General features: G+C 43.6%; 1 protein-coding gene across 2 annotated transcripts in view; it reads right to left on the reverse strand.

Moving 5' to 3' along the window:
• The window catches only part of Smap2 (small ArfGAP2), a 46,420-nt gene that overhangs the window by 13,415 nt on the left and 9,754 nt on the right, over window positions 1–23,251 (reverse strand). Inside the window, exons 2-3 of one of the 2 annotated variants that reach the window (XM_063287432.1) lie at window positions 2,309–2,442; window positions 7–93 (exon numbers count right to left, since the gene is read on the reverse strand). In XM_063287432.1, the coding sequence (XP_063143502.1) occupies window positions 7–93; window positions 2,309–2,442 (221 nt within the window). The remainder of the gene's footprint in view (window positions 1–6; window positions 94–2,308; window positions 2,443–23,251) is intronic. The other variant, NM_001100669.1, reaches the window with a different exon arrangement.

Raw genomic sequence — 23,251 nt, forward strand, 5'->3', positions numbered from 1 at the left:
AGGATATGGGTCTATCTGAGGTCGCCGAAAGGTCTCAGGAAGGTAGGCTTCATAGAGTCGGTTTGCTTTTCCATTCCCCATCTCTTGCATGCACTGCAATGAAAGAGAATGCAGAGAAAGGAGGTGAGTCCAGGAGCACCTTCCTCTCGCCCAGTCCTTCTACTGTGCAGATGAAGAGCCAGCTTCAGGGAGTAGCGGAACAAGGCTTAAACTCGTGGGTCCTGCTTCCCCATTTGGTCCCCACAGCGTCTCATCTCCATAAGTTACTTCAAGTTTTTCTTTTTTCCCTGTCTGTCTGGGTGTTGCTTTCTAGCATACAGCTCTGTGCATCATGTGTACCTGAGGAGGCCAGAAAAGGACATCTCATTCCCTGGGAGTAGATAGTCTCTGATTCCCTGAACAGGTTTGGTTTGGTTTGGTTTTTAATTGAAATATGTGTCTAATAAGACACAAATAATTCAGGAATAAATCATTTGGAAACCCAAGCTACGTAGCTACAGCTATCCGTCAGGTTTCTACAGGGCCAGCACTAATAGACGCTGTAAATTACAAGTTAATACAAGTCTTTTCTTTAGCAGTGATAATTGAACTCAGGGCCTTATACCTGGTAGACAACTGTTTTACCACTAAGCTACGCCCTCAGCCCTTCTAAACTTATAATTTTATTTAACTTACTTAGTTCTGTTATCAATAAATGTGTATTTTCCATTTAGCATTTATTATTTTCTTTTAAAGATTTATTCATTTATTATATATAAGTACACTGTAGCTATCTTCAGATACACCAGAAGAGGGCATCAGATCTCATTACAGATGGTTGTGAGCCACCATGTGGTTGCTGGGAATTGAACTCAGGACCTCTGGAAGAGCAGTCAGTGCTCTTAACCGCTGAGCCATCTCTCCAGCCCTCTATTTAGCATTTAAATAGACCTCTATGCTGGTTAGTTTTAATTTTCAACTTGAAATCATATGGGAAAGGCGTAGCAACGGAGGCGTTATCTAGACCTGACTGACCTGTGGGTGTGACTATGGAGAACTGTCTTCATTGTTAATTGGTGTAGGAAGACCTAGCCCCTTGTGGGCGGTACCACTCTCTAGGATCTGCTCTGCCTGTTGGTGTGATGTGATCAGCTGTTCAATTCCTGACTGGATTACCCAAATCAGCGGCTTGTAACCTAGAGTTGTGAGCCAAATAAACCTTTCTTTCCTCATTTACGTTGCTTTTGTCAAGGTGTTTTATCACAGCCATAGAAATGAAACTAGAAAAGAAATGCCACTCACCATTTTAGACCTACAATGGTCTGTAAGTACAGTCTGAGATCATTTCTAAAGGCTCTTGTGACACAAATTAAACAAAACCCCCTATTTCTACCATTAACTTTAGCAAGTGGTTTTCTTTGGATCCTCCTTCCTTAATACCCCTATCCCCACCCCATCCCCATCCCACCCCCACCTCACCCCCAAAAAAGGAAGGAAAAAAAAAAACCTTCAAAAAGGGTTTCATAGGAGGAAAATAAAGAACAATGAAGTTGCACTAAAAAGCAGACCGTAGGCTATGGGGTTTATGTGTCACCACCAGGCCAGCAAGCTGACAGCAAGCTAGATGTATGCATGCGTTTTAGCAACATAACATCATGCTAAAGCTGGAAGCACAGCTCAGTGGCACATGTATGTGAGGCCTTGGCTCAATCTCTAAAACAAGGAAGAAAACGAGTAGTGTGTGATTTGGAAGGGTTTGGTTTGTTCTTTTTAATGCTGGGGATCAAACCCAGCAGACTTCCTACAGGCTAGTCAAACATTCCCTCACTGAGTTATATACCCTCCAGAAGGTGTTTTTGTTCCTTAGTTTTAAATGGCTGCCTACATCTAAAACTACAAGTGCTGTAACTGTAAATGTCAGAAGTCTCACCATCTTGAAAGAATAATAATCTTATCTGATAGAAAAACACACCTATAATCTCAGTTCTTGGGAGGCTAAGTACAGAAAGTCAGAGGCCTGCCTGTCCCAACAACAATGAAAATAGCAATAGCATATAGTATATACTGGGTATAGAAGCACATGCTTTTAATACTAGCACTCAGAGGGTAAAGACAGGGAGACCTCTGAGTTCTAGGCCAACCAGGGATAGCTACCCCATGAGACCCTGTCCCAAATAAATAAATAAAATAAAAATTAGAATTTCACAAATGTGTCTGACAACTATAAGTTTTCCTTTTCCTTTTTCTTCACTTTCATGATCAGTTTAGCATTCAATCTGAAACTGCTCTTACACGGGTACAAGAGAAGCTGGCTATAGCTTTACTGTACCTGAATCTGTTCTTGAGTCCACTGGTCGAGGTTCACTGATTTTACCCTGGATATATGCACCCCCAGATTCCTGTGGATTCCAGCACACCGAATGCAGATAAACACGCCGATGTTCCAGGAGGCCCATCTCGGCCCTGTGAAGAGCAAGACAGAACAGTCAAGTACAGATTATGAGACTGCCCCAGCTCGCCTGTGCTGCTTAGGTTATTAAGCAACATTTCTGCTAAAACCAAATGAGATTTTACTGCAATTACCTTCTCATTTACTTTACTCATTCCTGTAAATCAACGTTTGACTTGCAGTGTACGGTACAGAGGTTTCCAGGGCAGTCACACCGCTGAGCGGTGACCACCACTCTAAATCCAGAACAGTTTTATCACGCAAGTCCCAAACCCACTAGCGGGCACTCTGTATCCCTGCTCCCCACTGACCCTTAGCTCCCAGTCCCCGACCATCACGGGTCTATTTTCTGCCTAGGACTTGTCAGTTTCAGACATCTTATATACATGGAGCTATGTAATGTGCAGACATAGGACAGGTTTTCAGTATCTAATCAGTGCTAAAGTGCGTGTCACAGTACTTGTCACTTGTATGAAGAAAACTCCCAGGAGAGTGGTGGAAAGCCGCATCTAAGTCTCTCTAACCTGTCACCTTACACCAACACACCAACAGTGGAAGACACTCTGAAGGTGAGAGACCTGGACTCAGCTTTCCTCCTAGGAAAACAGATACGTACATTGCAGGCCAGCCAGGCTCACGCTGAACGTACATTGCAGGCCAGCCAGGCTCACGCTGAAATTGAAAACCTGTTATCCTCTCCTCTCCTCAGGCCTATAAAATATGCATCCACATTAACCTAACAAGATCCTCTCAGCTGGGCTGATGTCCCTACTTTACCCAACTACAGAATTATCTAGATTCAGAATTGCCAGATAATGTGGTTACTCGAATGCTTATTGGTACAAAGGGAAATCTCAGATGTCAGTTTTAAAAAGCTGTTATAGAATCCCCCATCCCCCGATGGTTCTCCTCACCCTAATAACATCTCTGCAAAAATCTCCAAACTCTTTCTCATAATTTTATATAGAAAAAAACCTCCTATGACAGTTACCAAAGACTGACTGAGAACCCTGACATAGCTCCTCCCCCATCACTCCTCAGAAACGAATGGCGTATATTTAGCACAGTATCAAAATGAGAGGTTGCATTAGAACGTTGAGGTGACGCCAATGCTGCTGGCTTTCTACAGAGATTAGCAGGGCCTGTGCTTGGAATAAGAAAGTTGCCCAGCCTATGGATTTTGACAGCAGTCTTGATGAGCGAATACTAGAATCTTATAGGAACTCTTAGAAATCTGAATCCAAAATTATTATTAGAAAGATACTATTTTGATTCAGGTAAAATACAGAAGTGGCAAAATACAGAAGTGCTGGAGGTGCAAGTCTTCCTAGTCACCACCAGGGGGTGCTCTCTGCTTGGAGGTTTATTGCTATTCTTTTCACTGGTTTTCTGAAAGATCTTCAGTCTCTCTGGATTCCTAGCTGATTGCACAGTCCTCCACAGACTAAGAGGCACACAAGGGCGCATGTGCTTGTTTCTAGTTGTGGGGTGTCATACAGCTGCAAAAGGAAAGAGCCAAACCAGTGTGAAGGGTCTCTCGTGGTGCTGAACTCCTGTTTTGTGAACAGTTTTCAGAACTACCAAATGATCTTTAAATTTTTAAATGGGGCCAACCAAATATCAATATTTCAAGCTTCTTTGGCATTTTTCCTGTGTTCTAGATTCAAAAGTCTTGAAATCAAGATAGTTAAGATGGGGCCAGTGAGATACTCCTCAGGTCAAGGCACTTGCCATAGAAGCTGAATACCAGAACCCGCACAGTGAGAGAATGAACTCTTACAAACTGCCCTCTGGTCTCTACACATGCCGTGGGACCCCGTCACACACACACCAAAGAAGCCAGCAAGCAAACAAGCGTAACAACATTAACAGCAAAGACGTTAGCTATAGAGAATTAGGCTATCTGCTTCCTGGGTCTAAGAAAGCAGTCTTCAGGCATCTAAATATGAGCATCACTGGGGGCTCTCCAGCCACTCGCAGTATTAAAGTCTTCTGGAAAGGCCCAGAACAGAAGTACAGACAACTAGCTTTCAATAAGCAGCCAGACGACAGCCTCCCCTCCTCTCCCACCCGGCATCCCCCCACATTTTCCCAGTAAATGGTGACACTTCTCGTTTCTACCTTACTCAGCCTCTCTTCCTCACCTGGCCTCCCTGGACCTGAGTCTAAACCAATGGCCTCATGCATTCCAGGCAAAAGTTCAACCACTGCCCTACAACCTGAGTTCTCTTTCAGCTTTGAGCAACTAGACTTATCAGTCACCAACTACATAATCTGTAAAAGACCAAGGGAGAGAGAGAAGTTACTTACAGGCTAGGAGTGGAGCTCAGTAGTAAAGCACTTGCCTAATATGCTAGACTGGATTCAAGCCTCAACACTCTCCCCAATTTACATGGCTGAAGATGTGGGGAAATGGTATAATTATTAAAAATACAATCTGTGAAGTTAGAAAAGACTGCAACTCCATTAGTGATTACCAATGTGACCTTCAGAAAATTATACTTCCCAGGCTTCAGTTTCCCCATCTACAAAATGTGTTGAATAACATCTACCTCAATTTGCCTAGAACAGAGGGGAGAACAGTAAGTAACTGCACATAAGAACGTATACAGAGGGAGAATTCTAGAACATATCTCCCATTAATCTCCACTGAAGGGCCAGTCAACAGATCCACACGTGTCTTCCCAACACTGCACAACACTGCAGAATGCTGGGGTGGGGTGGGGTTACTGCAGTTTGTTTTGCTTTTTTTCCATTTTGAGACAAGATCTCACTATGTAGCTCTGGTTGGCCTCAAACTTGTAGTAATCCTTCCTCCTCTGCGCTGCAGTGTGGGAGTACAGGCCTGTACCAAGTGTACCAAGACCTGTCTTCTTCCACTCCCTTTATTTTTAAATAAATTTTATTTTATGTGTTTTATGATGTGCACGATACAGTAAAATATACAAAAATGGTCACTACAGTGGAATGGACTCATTCAGTGTTCCAAGAAACACGAAAGTTTAAACAACTTTATTTCCTTCTAAATAATCTAAAATATAGCACTTAGCCCCCACTGGCTGCAACCCTCTGCACGCAGTCCTTGTCCTTAGGCCAGCACATGCCACCACTCATCCACAGATGGTCCAAACTGCCAGCTTGGATGGGGATGCTGAGTCCGTAGTGTCTGGCACCACTGCTGCAAGGCCTTGCAGCATCTGCCTCCATCTGGTGTCCCTGCAACTGTCCAGAGACATCATCCTGAGATTACGCTTGGAAAGAGGTGATGCGACAATGTTCTCAACAGTTGTGAAGCAAAAGGAGTAACAACTGCCACAAGCTAAGGTGATTGTGAGCACAAGGACCAGGTAAGAGCTGCCAAGCACACCCAACAGGAGCTCCAGCACAGGCTCGGGAGGCACGGACTACTTCACGTTGACACAGAGTCATTATGCAATGAAGAACACAGGAAAACAAAGACGCGTGTAGATTTGGTTGACCAGTTACAAACGTCAAGTGTAGATGTATGTATCCACCTAGTAAGGGAAACTGTGTTTATACTAACTGCACACGCTGATACCTTAGGGCTGGTGGCTCGGTGTGCAATGGAAAGCATGCAAGTGATGTCTGGCTTCTATCCCACTCTGGACAGCATTAGTTACTGCATAAGTGCTGCAGCCTACTGCAGCGTGTTACTAACCCCATGCCCACCAGAGCTGCCAGGGTTAGCAGGTATGTGAGAAGCAAGAATCTGTTCAGTGTATTTAGGACTACTTCTGGCCTGGTTCCTGTGAAGGCCAGAAGAGGATACCCTATTCCCTGGAACCCACGTTAGCGATGGCTGTAATCCACCATGTGGGTGCTGGGTACTAAACCCTAGTCCTCTACAAAAGCAGTAAGTGCTCCTAACCACTAAGTCGTCTCTCCAGCTCCCCCTCTACCTTTTAAAGACACAGTGTCTTTGTCACCCCAAATAGTGTTAAACTCACTGTGTAGTTAAGGATGCTTCCCAAGTGCTGGTACTATAATATGTGTACGACCACCCCAGGTTTTATGTGGTGCTATACATTACACCCAGCCCTGTGACTGCTAGGCAAGCACTCCATCAACCTCTGCCCCAGAAGTTATCCATTTCACCTAGACCATGTCCTGTCTCACCTGTAAGCACTCATCTCGTAGTGATTTTATGGACTGCCTAGGCCTAGATTCTAGGATACAAAGGCAGGGTTTCTATTGCAGCCCTGGGCAGTGAACCTAGCACCTCAGACAGGCTGGGTAAATGCTCTATCTCTAAGCTACACCACCAGACAGTAACGAATTGTCTTCCAGACCCCATCAGGATAATCTCTAAAATCCAAGTCTGTATAGGTCAGACCTCTGACTATTGTCTTCCATGGAGTTTCCTACACAGAGGTAAAAATGTAAACTGGTGTGAATTTCACGTACATGTGTTATACATGTCTCCAAGGGCCTTTTAATTTATTACTACTCTTTTGTTGTTTTGTTATTCTTGAGACAGATCTTGTTATATAGCCCTTGCTGGCCTGGTATTGCTATGTAACCTGGGCTGCATTCCTCCTGCCTTGGCTTCTTGAGTCCTGAGATGAGAGGTGTGTACCAACTACCTGGCCTCCAAAGTCTTGTGTGTCTTCCCATGCCTAGACACAGCTCCAGCTTTCTTTCATGCCCTCAAGACTCCAGCCTATCCTGTCTGAAGGCTTTGTACATGCTGTTGCCAGAGCCTAAAGGCTCTTACCCTGACCACCAGCCACCACTGTAGCCTAACTAATGTCCACACATCACATTGTTTCACATACAATGTTTTCTGCCTGCTGTGCAGGGTACAGCCAGCAGCAGAGTGTCTGGCTCCAAGCTGTGAGGCCTGGGCTCCTTGGCTATGGATCTGCACCAGTTCACAGTCCTTGTCTTTTTCACCTTACATCTTATTATACGAGATGTCACTCACACAAAAGCAGAGGACAATTAACACCCGCGTCAGCAATCCCAACCCTCATCCCCATCCACAAACCCCATATTAAGTAGAACAATTGAAAGGAGCTCTCCTGAGCGTACTGCAACCGACATCTTTAAAACAGTGGAGTCTTGTTCGTTTACTAAGAGCTCTGAGCTCGATCCTTTGTGTTTTCTAACTTACACTTGCTTGGTTGTTGTGCGCTTATGTTTGTGACTGGTCCCCATTTCTTCCCGCTGAACTATAAGTGTCATGAGAGTTGATGTCCCTCACTGTCATCCTTAGGGAACAGCATAGCTCTACACACATAGCAGAGAGGCAGAATTTTTGTAAAGCTCATTTAAAGGTAAATAAATCCATGACGACTCACAACCATCTATAATGTGACCTGATGTCCTCTTCTGGCATGCATGTAACATGCAGATAGAATACTCATATTCATAAAAACAAATAAATTTGTCAAGGGAAAAGCTGGTAGGATACATGAATATGTGAAAATCGTTCATTATTGTCAGGCATGCTGGTGCATACCTGTAATCCAAAACCTGAATTCAGGGCCAGCCTGGGTTACATAGTGAGACCAGTCTCTCTCCCTACACCTCAAAAAAAGTTTATTATTACATTTTCTATTTCTTTATGTAGGATTAAAAACGAACAAAACAAAACAAAACAAAAAACTAGGGTCTCCAACTTTACCCCAGGAGGGGCACTCCTGGGCCAGCCTCTCAAGCACTGGTACTAGAGGTGTGAGCCACTGTAGTATTACTGACTGTAGTATTACTGTAGCAATATTAGTATTGCTTCTAAAAACTAAAAAGTATATTGGTAAACTACATAAAGGAATTATGAAGTTTTTAGCTCTCTGTTTGATACAGAACTAGTTCTGTTCTGCTGAGTATGATAGTGCACACTTTTAATCCCAATGTTGAGGCAGGGGTATGTGGATTTCTGGAAGTTCAAGACCAGCCTGGTCTACATAGTTCAAGATCAGAGCTACATTTGACCTTATCTCAAAAACAAAAAGGAAAGAAAAAAGAAAGAAGAGAACTACTTCTATGACATATTGACTTCTAAAATTCAGTATTAACACCATATGAGAAATCTACTCTAATATGCTATCCAGGAAAGGTACCCAAAGCACACACTAAATACTAAAAGTTAGCTCTGGGAAGTGGGCTTAGGATGTTTTCTTTTAACTCAGCCTATCTCTTTTGCTACCTAACAGTGAAGGACATAGTAGTTTTCAGCATGCCAAGCAGTCACAGGAGAGGGATGAGCTAACCCTGATGAGGCATCAGAGAACTGTGCCCGTGAGTAGATGGTGGTGGTAGCACGCTCTGGAAAGAACTTTCTAACAGTCAAGTTGCATGAAACCAAATGCAGTGTACCCAGAAGCCATAAAGCCCCACCATGGGCAGAGGCTAGGCAATCAGCTCTCGGGAATGGCGGAGAATGAGTTTCTGTTGGTAAAGTCAGCGAGCAGGTGAACAGTGAAGCTTCACATGCTGACCACTGCTACAGCCAGCAGATGACTTGGAGGTGATTTTTTTTCCCTGAGAACTGCAGCTTGAGTCTCACACAAGCTAGGTCAGAGCTCTACCACTGAGCTATACTCTCCACACTGTAGGTGAATTTTTTAGGGGAAGGGGCTCCTTTCCTATGTTAGACTCTTTCTAAGCACTATGACATTGTCTGTCATTGTTTGTCAAGAACGTAACAACTTAGGGAGGAATGATCTTTTTTGACTCACAGACTCATTCAGGTTTTAGCCACCATGGTGAAGAGAGAACAGCACAGTTCACCATGGTGGTTAGGAAGGAGGGATGGAATGCCTGCACTAAACAGCCTCCATTCTATCTGGGCCCACAGCCTCTAGGACACTGCTACACACATGTAGGGTCTCCCTCCTTTAGTTAATCGTCTCTAAGCTTTACTAATGTCCTAGCTACTCCATTCAGACTGAGAAGATTAACTTCATGCTGCTTGATTATCATTCAATGGCTTTAAAAAAGCCAGACGTGGCTGTAAAATGGCCCAGCAGGTAAAGCACTTGTTGCTAAGACTGATGAGGAACCCACATGATGGAAGGAGCTAACTTCCAGTTGTCTTCCACCTCTGTATGTGTGCCATGGCTTATGTGCACATGCTTGTACATTGCAAATGTGTATGTGAACAAGTAAATGAAAATGCCGAGCAAAATAATCAAGTTATAGACATATTAATTATTAATAAAACTAAAACAGTCAAATTCAGTTCATGAGCCTAGAACTGGCACTAGTTTAAATGTGATAATGTCCTCATTGGGTTTTGTCACCTTGACACAAACCTAGACACAAACCTAGACATATCTAGGAAGAGAGAATCTTAATTGAGAAAATGCTCCAATAAGATTAGCTTGTAAGTAAGTCTATGAGACATTTTCCTGATCAATGGTTGATGTGGGAAATTAAGTAAGGCTACAAGAAGTATATTTACCAGTCTGCTTTTATTTATTCAAAAAAGTATCCATCCAGTTCCCTATTCCAAAATAAACAGTAAGCAGTAACTTCTGTAAACACAAGCAGTTTAAGGAACCATGAGACTAAAATAGGGCTTGCTCAATCAAGCTCTGCTCTCAGAATGCTCTACAAGAGAAACACCCTGTTCCCTCGGGGCCATCTTGCAAGAATGTTTCTATCTGTCAAACAGGGACACGGTCTACACACACCAAGTCAAGAAAAGAGTAGAAGCTAAACTTCTTAAATGTCTAAGACAAAGAAAACAGAAACATTTCTCAGGTCACTTAAAGGATGAGGAAGAGTACTACACTAAGAAGTTAAAAAGTCAGGTTCAGGGGCTGGAGAGATGGCTCAGCAGTTAAGAGCACTGGTTGCTCTTCCAGAGAACCCAGGATCAAGTCCCAACGCCCACACAGCAGTTCACAACTGTCTGCTAACTCCAGCTCCAGGGGATTTGACACCCTCATATGTGCATATGTGATAGCAAAAACATCAATGCACATAAAGTCAATATAAATAATAAATCACTAGAAAAAACAGATCAGAATTACAAAGAACCTGGGAAACCCACTAGATACCACCCATCACTAGATACCTGGGAAACCAGCCATCCCACTAGATAATAGGGGACCACCCTTCAGGTCAGTAGTTTTCAACTTGTGGGTCCTCCTTTGGGGATCAAATGACTCTTTCACGGAGGCTGCATGACTAATTTGTAGCATATGTCCTGAATATCATCAGATATTTACAATATATAACAGTAGCAAAATTACAGTTATGAAGTAGCAAGGAAATAACTTTATGGTTGGAGGGTCACTACAGTGTGAGGAACTGTATTAAAGGGCTGCAGCAGTAGGAAGGCTGAGAACCACTGCTTCAGGTGATCACCTGGCTCTGAAGCAACAAGTAAGTTAGGGACCATCTCAAAAGTTAACTGGTTCTACTGTTAGATGGCACACTCTTACAGAGGGGCTTGCTCTGGGCGAGTTCCATTCATCTATCTGGACCACTTCCATCTCCCAGAGCTTGCTCTTCACTTCTCCTACACGAAACGTGCAAGACAGTGGTGAAGGCTAGGAGATTGAAGCAGAGGAGAGCTCCACTTCTCATATTCGACCAAACTCCAAGCCAGCTGAGTCAGCTTCATCAAGGTGGTCAATCAAGAAGAACAGATACAACAGCTGAATTGCTATAACTTGAGTGGAGGTGCGAGGCAACTTACGTTTACCGGTAACTAGGAAAAGGAGGTTAATGAAACAGAACACTGCTGGACACTTACTGACGAATGATAACCAGCATAGACCTAGACCTATTTCAGCAGCCAACAGCACTTTTCTCAAAACACCTGAAAACTTTTAACATCAAGAAATTAAGTGAGGTCTATGACAAGAAAAGAAGGATTCTTAGTCTTTCCCAAGTGGTACCCTTGCTTACAAACTGTGAAGCTCCCTTGACGTTCCTCAGCTCTAGACCAGGGAGGGCCACAAAAGGAAATAGCACTGAAAAACATACAAGGATTTCAGAAAGGAATACAAGTCCAAAGCAATCCAACAGCCAACGTCCCAGGAAGATCAACCAGGAATTTTCTGTTAACCCTAGGCAACCCAGTACATGCTCTAAACTAGTCAAGTAACATGTATGTACATATCTGATTTATCTGCCTGATCCTTGCAATCCACAGAGCTAAAGATAAGTGTTATCTGAACTATGCTACCCGACTTTAAGTCAGTTTAATTCTTTGCAAGTCAATTTCCTTGCCTAGATTAGATTATCTCTAAAATCTAGCTCTTGTGAAAGATCGTTATACTGCCTCTAAAATTCATTAGCTGCTAGGTCTGGTGGTGTGATCCTAAAATACCAGCTCCTTGCAATCCTGTAATCCCAGCCACTGAGGCGGAAAGACTGCAAATTCAAGGCTTGCCTGAGTAGCTTAGTTTGACAGTGTCTTAAAGTAAAAAAAAAAAATAAAAACAATATTAACAATACATTTTAAGGGGGAATAAACATGGTAGAGTGCTTGCACAGAATGCTGGAAGTCCTGAGATGAATCTCTAGCACACACACCCAATAACATCCTAAAATGCAACACCAACAAAACATTAAAGTTCTAAACCAGGCTGTGGTGGTGCACACCTTTAATCCCAGCACTCAAAAGGCTGGGCAAGTGGAGCTCTGTGAGTTCGAAGCTAACCTGGTCTACAGAGAGAATTCCAGGACAGGCAAGGCTACACAGTGAAATCCTGTCTCAAAAATAAAAAAAATAAACAAAAAATAAAAATTAAAGTACTTAATTTTCAATAATTTAGCTCCACATCAGTCTTATCTCCCTTGTTTATTATTGCTAGGTAAGTAGAATTAGTGTAGGTTAGGCTGTATGGACTAGTAATTAGTATATATACCTACTAATGCTTATACAGGTGATAAGTAACTGTGGAACCAACCAGTCAGTACCATTTTTACTGAAATGTAGTCTTCAAACTTCAAAAAGGAAAGGGCAAGGTCCTAGTTTATATTTTTGTTGGTTCTGAAAAAGATATCCTGCAAGGTATGCTCTGATGGTCATTTTATCAGAGATTATGTACCTGGACTCCCACTGTCAACTAAGTATAGCATTAATTCTTCCATGGTCTGGGCCTTTCTAGAACCAATACTTATTACCCCTCCTCCTCTTCTTCCTCCTCCTCTTCCTCCTCCCCCTCCTCCTTCTTCCTTCTTCTTCTTCTTCCTCTTCCTCCTCCTCCTCCTCCTCCTTCTTCAGATTTATTTATTTAATTTATATGAGTACACTGTAGCTGTCTTCAGACACACCAGAAGAGGGCATCGGATCCCATTACAGATGGTTGTGAGCCGCCATGTGGTTTTTGGGAATTGAACTCAGGACCTCTGGATGAGCAGTCAGTGCTCTTAACTGCTGAGCCATCTCCTCAGCCCCTCTTCTCATTTCTATATTCCAACAGTGACATCACTTTCTCCTAAGACTGTACCAGCAGTCATGCTCCTGTGACCCAGAGGAGCCCAAGAGGGTAATTCCTACCCACAGACACCTAAGGCATTCTTCTGATTTTGTGACAGAATGCATCAGACCGAGGGGCCCCTGGGTGTGGTGAGTTACTGATTCCACAAGAGCTTCCTATCTGCCACAAAAATCTACAGCTATTCATGTGGAAACACCATGTTGTAACTCATGTACATGTATGCAATTTTCATGTCAGTAATGCCTTAATTTAAAAAATTGAGGCCTTGGGCTTAACCCCAAGCAACAAAGAAAAAAAAAAGTCTTTCTAGCTGTGTGGCCGTGCATGGCTGTGGTGGTAATATCTTAAACCTTGGGATAGGGCCAAATCTCTTGGCATTTCCTATGGAAATTCTAGTATGTGCTAAGATTTTTTAAAAAATAAAGAGAAGACATATATTAAGGAAAGGGGAGGGGTTGGGGATTTAGCTCAGTGGTAGAGCGCTTGCCTAGGAAGCGCAAGGCCCTGGGTTCGGTCCCCAGCTCCGGAAAAAAAAAAAGAACCAAAAAAAAAAAAAACTCCTCAAAAGCTCTTCAATCCCCAGAGTCTAAAATCCAGAACACCGACAAGTGGCACAGGAGTGAAGAACTTTCAAGGGAACCACTGGATGGTGAGCTTGAAATTGGGAGCCTTGAGACAGGTTGAACTACAATCCCCAAGAAACACCAGACAGAAGCAAAGAGCACGGACCAAGACAGCGGAGACTCTCAGCAGGGGAGCCAACTCGAAAGGAAAAGGAAAACAGGCCTTGACCAGATGTGAGCTGGGAGGTGAAGTTTGCCTACTGTTCTAAGAGTTGACTAAGTGGATGCTGGAAATTTGGGACTAGAAGAAGGGTGAATCAGGAGGAAAAGCACCTGGACTGGTCAATCCAGGCACTCCCTGATGCGTATATAGAAAGGCTTGCACAACTTCCTGCCCTTTCTGGATTGGCTGAAGATTTCTCCCAGAAGCCTTTGGGAAGCCATTCTCTCTACTGGTAAACCATGTATGAAGTCCGTGCTCCAGGCTGCTTTCCATAGAAGCCTTCTTCTCACTGATGTGACTCTCACTGCCTCTCCTGGGCACTCATCCACAGCTGTTCCAATGTTGGGTTTTGTCTGTCTGTCTGTCAGTTCCTTTAGGTTACAAAACTTTCTATTTAGATAACTCTTAAAAACCTAAGCCATCAGCCGGGTGGGGTGGCATATGGCTTTAATCCCAGTACTTGGGAAGCAGAGACAGGTGGATCTCTGTGAGTTCAAGGCTAGCCTGATCTACAGAGCAGAGTTCCAGGACAGCCAAGGCTACACAGAGAAACCCTGTCTCAAAAAAACAGAAACCTAAGCTAGGGGTGGGAAAATGGCTAGATGGGGAGTGAGGGTAGAGAGTTCAGTATTTGCTGTGTAGGTGAGATGATGACATGAGTTCGAATCTCCAGAACCCATGCGAAGTGGGATGTAGTAGAGCACATCATAGCCCCACTATTCCTACGGCAGGATGGGAGGTGGAGACAGGAGAATCCCTGAAGGTTGGCTTGGTGTACGCAAGGTGAACAATGCTATTCTTCCTCAAACAAGGTGTAAGGCAAGGACCAACTCATGAGGCTGACCTCTGACTTCCAGGAGTGTGCCACGGCATGTATACACAGACATGTATGTGCCTTCTCACTCTCTCCCTCCCCTCCTCCTCCTCCTCCTCTTCCTCTTCTTCTTCCTCCTCCTCCTCTTCCTCTTCTTCCTCCTCCTCTTCTTCCTCCTCCTCCACCCCCCTCTCTTACAGAAAAGAAATAAAACCATAAAACCTAAGCCAGGTAAGGCAGGTGATGACCGTAATTCTAGCACTTGTGGGGTAGAAACAGGAGGATCAAGAATTTGAGGTCAGCTTGGGCTACATGAAACCTTGAAGAGGGGGAAAAAAGCTCATAGAACAGGTCTGGAGAGATGGCTCAGTGTTAAGAACACTTGCAGAGGACCTGGGCTCAATTCTGAGGGATTCAGTACTCTCTTCTGGTCTCTGTGGGTACCAGGTATGTATGCAGTACACTTAGAAACATGCAGGCAAAATACTCATAGACATTTAAAAATGTATGTTTTTAAATAATTTTTTTATTATTTTGGAATTTCACATCATGAATCCAGATCCCACTCATTTCCTAGTCCTCTCAGACTCGCCTCCCAACCCTTGCGACCCCTGCCCCCCAAAAAGAACAATAAGAAAAAATTCCAATTTGTGTTGCCCATATACCCACTGGAACATGGTCAAACTCCCAATGGCCATCCCCTTCAAGAAAATGGAGTCCTTCCCCACCTGCACCCCCTGCCAAAGCCATCAACTGTGGAGAGCTACACTTCAGCATCTTTATCATAACTTTAAGAGTTCTTTCCAAAGAGTTATGTCTATAGATTATTACCTTAAAAGTATTTTTAAAAACTGATATAAAATAGTAAAAAAAAATAGAAAGAAATGAAAACTTAGTAGGAACATTATTGTAAAAATGACTTTTTTATAGAGGGACGGTACAGTTAAAACATGCCACCTAGAATGTCAGAGAACCAGATGTCTACAATGTTTCCTGTCCCTGGCTAGCCCTTGACAGTTTGAACCTTAGCAATTCCCTCTATACAAAGACCCAGATTAAAGCATGTGTGAATAAGCTAGAAGAGTGGTGGTGGAGACCAGCTTCTCTGCAAAGGGGAAGGGGAAATAAAAAATAGCAGCTTTCACTGGGGTCAGGAAGGTGGTTACCTCATGGGGCCCCAAACAGCAGGACTACCTCAGTACGAACGATTGGCACCATGTGGGCAATTACTCCGCAAAGGCTCAGCTGGACTAGAAGCAAAGCCTGCCAGAACCCCAGGGCAGGGACTAACACAGGCTGAAGTGTCAGAACCATGGTGCTGGGATCCCAGCGCACCCTTGCAAGGATGTCCACGAAACACAGCCTACTTTACTATGCACCATTCTGTATCTGACCCAGTGAAAAATGAATTTAAAGAGAGTCAGTGGGAGAAAATTCAAAGTTATTCCTAAACTTCCATTTTATAGCAAATGTTAACAGGTAAAAAAAAGTTTGACCTAGCCTGTGGTAGTGCATGCCTTACATCCCAGTACTCGGGAAGAGGAAGGTGAATGTGAGTTCAAGGCCATCCTAGTCTAAGGAGTAAGTTTCAGGATAGCTAGGCTACAGAGAAACCCTGTCTCAGATAGATAGATAGATAGATAGATAGATAGATAGATAGATAGATAGATAGATAGATAGGCCCTGAAAATATACATATAAGTAACATTATATAGACTAAGCAGGTTGCATTTAGGAGAGAGAGAGAGAACAAACACACACACACACACATGTATATGTAATAACAGTGAAAACAGAGGTCATGAATTTGAAAGGGAGCAGGAAGGGCTATAAGGGGAGATTTGGAGGGAGGAAAGGGAAGGAAGAAATGATGTCATTATAATCTTGAAGAGTAAGGGGAGAGACCCTGAAAACTTCAGAGAGCATGCCCACTGGAGGGGGGCACACAGTTTTGGAAGAGGCCACTAGAGAAAGGTGACATGGAAACTGATGAGGTTTCTATTTTCTATCTGTAGGATGGATTCCTCTCCCTCTACCCAATGACCACAAGTTAAACTTCTTCACTGGTAACTGAAGGGCTAACTGTCATAGCACTAGATTCTCACACAAGACCCAGTCCTGACCCATGATTCACACTGCTGACTTGATAGTCTCTGCAAAGAACTGCTTTCCTGCATGTCAGTCACTACCTCAGTCAGCCATAACAGCAGCCTGAGGTAAGATGAGGAGAGAGGAATGGCTGGGCTAATAGCTACATAACCACTTCAAAGCCAGCCAGCTGCACCTGATATTTCAAAACTTGGTATTATCATCTAAGTCTTTCACAGTCAAGTGTTAGCATTTCCTGCACAGGGAAGCACTGAATACAAACCTGCTGATAAACAAGAAATAAGCCACAGGGGAACAGCTGGGATAGTAAAGTCCACCCACAGCCCAAGGGTCTGACCCTTGTCCCTCTGGACCTACAGTTCCCAGCCAAAGTGCTTTCTCCTTAAAGGGAGAACCCTGAAGTCTCTAGAAACTATTGGGGGTCACAACTGACAGGAAGGAGGTGGAAATGTGCTAGGCATCCAGAGGTCAAGGAGTGCTGCTGATAAATGCCCAAAATACACAGGGCAATCCCCACAAGGAATTTCCAAAATGTCAATAGTGCTGAGGTCAAGAAGTGCTGCTCTAGAGCCGTCAGTCTTAAACCTTTAGAGTGAAACGGGCAAGATAGGAAAGTATGCCACTTCTGCAGAAAGTTTCCTCTTGTTCTGTGACAGACAGGCATTTAGAGTCAAGTTATAACTTGATGGGTGCTCTATAGGCCTATGTATCAAAAGCTTGGCCTCAGAGTAGCACCCCAGGGAGATGGTGTAGCATATGAGAAGTGGAGCCTCCTGAGAAGTCTTCATTCCTGACTGCCCTCAGAGGGGGTTGTGAGAGCCTAGTCTCGTCCTCTCTGTTTTGTTTCCTGGTTTTGCCAAACCACATGCTGCAGTCATGGTGCACTACTGTCTTTGTCATGGATGGACCCTCCAGAACAATGAACCAGAACAAACCTTTCTTCTTAAAAAAAAAAAAAGAAAAAAAAAAAAACCAACTACTTATTGTATGTGTATGTGGGTTTTTCCTGCAGGCATGCATGTGGATCATGTGCATGACCTGGTGCCCATGAAGGCCATGAAGAGGGCATCAGACCCCCTGGAAGTGGAGTTACAGATAACCATTTGGGTGCTGAGAACTGAATCTGGGACCTCTGCAAACCAGACAGTCCTCTTAACAGCACCCCCCCTCCCCGCCCCAAGCCTTTTCTTTTTATTAGATAACTGCCTTGGATTTCTCCATATAGTGACAGAAGGCTGACTAATACAAATGTACAATTCTAAAATTGGAAAGAACCTTAGAGATTCTCTAGTTCAAACAGAGATAGAGAAACTGAGCGTCTAAGAGTTCAAGTTCATTAAAGAAGTCATCATCAGTTGAACTGGAATTAGGATTGTCTTATCCCTAAAATGGGAGATGCTCACTGAAGTAATGCCTCACTCTTCGGGTGTTCTTTGTAACATGACTGTGCAGCTAGCAAATGCAGCAGGGGAGACTAAGCGTGAAGACATGTTCGTGTCTTTCTATCCACTTCCACCGCTTCCTCAAGAGGAAACCTAGAAGGACAAGTATCCTGGATTGCAGGACTAGGAGCCAGGCAAGAGCTGTTCCCAGCAAAGCACAGGCTTTTCACCCAGGTAGCAGCTCTACAGCAAACCTTCTGAGCCAACATGACTTCTGTGATCCAAAAGGATCACAAAAAGCTTTCCCCAGACAGCAGAGGAGACCCAACCAATGGCAAACACAAAGAAAAACAATGCCATTTGCCCAAATTACATCCATATCTAAACAAGTTAGACAGCTTTGATTTCTCCACAAACAGCAGCACAGAAATTAATTCTGGGATCAAAGCACAAATGCTGAATGCTAGTCACTAAACAGCCCTGCCTAAAAAGGGAGGAGATCAAAAGGTTTGCCCTTTCACACAGAAGACCCATCATGGCGTTTCAAAGCTGGACACATCAGAAACAAATACAAGGCAGGCATATGGAAAGATTTAGCATGGGGAAGGGCAAAGATGCTAGCCTTACAGAGTCAGATCTGCTGAGGGATCTGTGCCCAGAGACTAGGATAGGACTCTAAGAAACTAATCACAGCTTCCAAGGAGTCAGGGCAAGGTTCTTCAATTAAGCAAACGTGTTTCAGAGGGCACAAAGAGAGCTTCTAGAACTGCTGTAAGGATATTATTAATTCCACCAGAACAGTGTCTAAATATTTACGCCCATCCCACAAAAGGGCTAAAGCACTGCTATTTCAGCCTCCAGTTTCACCCCCTGGCTACATTTTCCCCCAGATGACGTGTCACACGGAAATTTCCTACAGAGGGCAAGGGATCAGCTTCTTGACAGGCTCCAGCTTTCATGTGGTACAGAGGCCAGGAGCACACAAGTGAAGAGCTGCAAAGAAGCAATTACCACAAAGCAGCCACGAGAGTCACCTCTCAGCTTCCTAGAATGTCACAGGTCTCCAAGCAGCCAAGTGAATAGTGTGAAGGGGACTGTTACAAACCAGAAGAATACGACGATCTGAGCAAACAGCAGCAGAAAAGCACCATCTGTGGTAAGCACAGAGACGCTGCCAGCCAGTGTGCATCAGCTGTGCACACAGAGACATAGTCCATTGTCTTTGTTTACAGTCTAAGAAAGCCCTTGCTTAAAAAACAAAAAATTGTAGCAATTATTATTCTCCTTTTAGCACAGTAGGGCCTCTAATCCGCCTTCCCAGTAGATGGGTTTGAGTGAAGGAAGTATGTGTGGATACCTAAGGGACTAATCATGGTGAGACAACACTCTCCCAATAGGCAGAGTATGGCGTGCTGACCCAGCCCGCTGTGATGTGACACATAAAGCTGCCCTGTGCTAGCAGGACTTCCCAGGTCTCCACTCCTTGCCTCAACAGATGTCTACGGCAGTGAGGCAATTCAGAATGGCAGCCCCTACAGCAAAATCATCTCCAATGGTTCCAATCCAGGAGATGCCACCCAACTTCTTTAAATTAGAGGGGGCCCATAACTACTCAGACTAAAACATAAATAACAGCTTTGTGCAAATATAGCACAAAAATTTACATTGCACTATTATCTATAATGATGAAAACTGAAAGCATTTACTGTTACATAAAAGATAACATGCTCCCATGATGGGGCATGCATTTATCCATAAATAAATAAATATGTTTACATATTTTTAATGTCATCGAAATACCTATAATAAATGTTAAATGAAATAATAATGTCATAAAAATTGATGAAGTACAAACAATAAATAATGAAGAGTAAGAATTCTGGAAGCTATCATTTGCATGATTCTGGCTTTTCATACTTGCCAATTATTTTATTATGAATATGGTAAGTGCCATAGTCAGAAAAAAATGGCGGCTCTCAGCTCTGCTTTTAAAAGCAACAGCTTCTAATGCTCAGAAAATAAGTGCACCTCCCCACTCCATAAATCTCATAAGATTAAAAAAAAAAAAAAGCAAAACCCTGCTCTAGGAGTCTGTTCCTATGGCAACAAGTCTTCCCCTCCCCCTTAAATACATGAGCAGTCTAATGAAATGAGGATCTATTTTCACTCTGCCATAATACAGACCCTCAATCCGAGTCCCTTGTGCTGAGCTGCTTCTGCTCAGACATGGCTCGTACCCAGGGATGATACTCAGGGGAACTAAACTGCATCCCCTGGTTCCAAAGCTTCATTTAAAGATGGCCCTTGCTCTCTTGTAAGAGCTGGGAATACACAGAAGCCCCACTACAAGGAAAGACCTTTTCTTAGATTTCCCCTGTCTGCAGTAATTCCTCTTGCCAAATTCCTCATGCCCACTTTCAGAGTGACAAAGCCAAGCCCTGTGCCAAGCAGCTACTCTGAGTAAATACACTTTCAACCCGGCATGAGAGCCTGACTGAATCTTTTAATTCTTTTTCTTTATCAAGTCTGCTCTAACATTAAAATTCATTTCCAATAGCCCTGCTGTCTGTAACCTGGCAAGCACAAGGGTCCTTGCTAGCTCTTCTCTAAAGGCTGTCAGTTAGCACATGAGCTAAAGTATCAACAGCAACACAGAGACCTGGAGGCTGCAGATTGCAGACTAACACCTCATGCTCTACATAGAAAGTTCTTATAAGAAACGAGTTTTCAAAAGCTTAAGAAGTGCCAGGCATGGTGGCACACACCTTTAATCCTAGCTCTTAGAGGAGGCAAAGGCAGGCAGATCTCTTTGTCTGAGGCCAGCCTGTCTACAAAGTGAATTCCAGAACAGCTACATAGAGAAACCCTGTATGGAAAAGCCAAAACAAACCAAAACAAAAAACAGCATAAGAACAAAAGAACTGTCAAAGTGATATTAAAGCAAATTCTTTCAAGTCATAGCCAAAAATACAAGAGAACTAATTTCTAAATCCACACATTTGGGGACTTCCAGTCAGGTAAGAAAAGAGGAAGAAGTTAAAAGCAACATCAAATTGTGTACACTTGGGGAAACAAGGTAAAGCACATGAACCCACAGCTACAGACGGGTACTTTGAGAGAGGCTGGGGATTTACAGTCTAGCCTCCTCTAACAACTGCTGCAAAAGACAGCATGCTAGTTGGGTTTTGTCAACTTGACAGAAGCTAGAATCATGTGGCAGGAAGGAACCTCGCTCGACTGAGGAAATGCCTCAGCAGACTGGTCTGTGGGCATGTCTATTAGGTATTTTCTTGATTGTGGATTGATGTTCCAAGGCCCAGCCCATGATGGGCAGTGCCACCTCTGGGCAGGAGCTCCAGGACCATGTAAGAAAGGTAACTAAATGTGAGCCTGAAGCAAGTCAGTAAGCAGCTTTCCTCACACCCTGCCTCTGCTCCTGCTTGAGTTCCTGCCAACTTCCTCAAAGATGGGCTATGGGACATGTAAACCAGATTAACCTTTTTCTTCTCAAGTTGCTTTTGGTCATGGTACTTATCACGGCAACAGAAAGCACACTAAGAGAAAGAGCTCTCTGAAGAAAGGAAAGGGAAAGATACTTTACTTGCTACAGTCACCATGCTGGGACACAATTATCCTCCCTCCTGAGTCCTTTACTGCCCTCTGTGCACCACAAATCGGGACCATACACATTCATTTGGCTGGGGGAGAGAAAACAGTAACAGAAGGCCAAAAAGATCCAGTTTAGGACTAATACATTTCCTGTAAAACCTGAGCTGATGCTAAAAAATAAAAAAGAAAGAAAGAAAGGAAGGAAGGAAGAAAAAAGAAAAAAGAAAAAGATGAACAAAATCTTTCTGCATGGACTTGTAAAACCTACTGTGTTTTAAAACTATAATCTCTACACATATAAAACTAACCTGGGGTGCAAAAACTGTCCAACGTCTATGTTCACTGTCAATGAAAAGAAGGAACAAAAGAAAATCCTACTCCTCCACAAGCCACAGGATTCCAGGGCAGGTTACAGCCTCACAGGGGGGAGTGTGGGAAAGGTGGAGAGTTGACCACTGAATACAACCCCCACAGCAACCTTACATTGCTGCATGGCCACACGTGAATTTGGCTCATCTCTAGGGCTTTCCGTGGGGAAGGACCTGCCGTTCAGCCTTCAATGGACCAGCATCCATAAAGCCTGTGGGGAAATACAGGATCCAGAAGAGTAGGGTAGGGAAGGAGAAAGTTTGAGAAAAAGAAGAGTCAGACAGTGAGAAACAATTATCATTATAAAACATGAAACTTTACAAAAGCATAGATGTGCCTTTAAGATGTACCTTTAGAGACAAGTATTCTAGCTGAAGAGAACTGGTGTTCTGGGGAAATGTTCAAAGCTGGCTGCAGCAGTGCGTGCCTGTAGCATTGGTGCTTCAGAGGTGGTGATAGCATGGTTAGGAGGGCAAGCTATCCTCAGCCATGTAGGGAATCTGAGACCAGCCTGAACTATGCAAGGCTCTGTTTCAGCCTCCTCAAAATTATTTACTTACTTATTTAAAGTATAAAACCTAAGCCAGGCATGGTGGATCCCTCAGGTGATCCTAGCATTCACTGCCTTGGATAAGAGGACTGCCCCAAGTTAAAGGTCAGCCTGGGCTACTCAGTGAGTTACATGGCAAGACCGTGTCTCAAAAGTAAATAAATAGAACCCAAACGACATTTAGTTATACCTGTGAACTACAAGAATGCCTGTCAAAAAGAAATTAATTTTTCAGAGAAAAGTAAAAAAGGAATGAAACTTAGGTGATTTTCATAGTTGGTGACAACTTAAAACAATGACATTCCCTTAATCTGTGGAAAGTAACAGCCCCAAAACAAACATACTCACACTGCACCGAAACCATTTGCTGGCCTAGTTCCACCAAAGCCATTAACATGATCAGAGCCCAAATGCAGGTGACCTGATTCACAGAAAAAGCACTTGTAGAAAGTGCTGAACTGGGATCGCCTACACAAATGCTCTTATAGTCAGGAAGAGAATTAGCAGCCGTACCGGGCAAGCTTTGCTTTTACATGGAGCAGTGACTTGCCTTGCAAGACTATGTACTTTTCAGGTTTAGTGCAAAAGAGAACAGACTTAGTGATGTCACTTTTCTTTTCCAGACAGGGTTCCTTTGTGTAGCTTTGGCTGTCCTGGAACTTGCTCTGTAGACCAGGCTGACCTCAACCCACACAGAGACTTTATCACCCAGTACTGACTAACCTAACCCAAGTTCTTGGGCGACAGCAGACACCAGCCTCCAACCACTCACTGACAAGC

Source organism: Rattus norvegicus, chromosome 5 (genome assembly GCF_036323735.1).
Source record: "Rattus norvegicus strain BN/NHsdMcwi chromosome 5, GRCr8, whole genome shotgun sequence".
NCBI classification, from domain to species: Eukaryota; Metazoa; Chordata; class Mammalia; order Rodentia; family Muridae; genus Rattus; species Rattus norvegicus.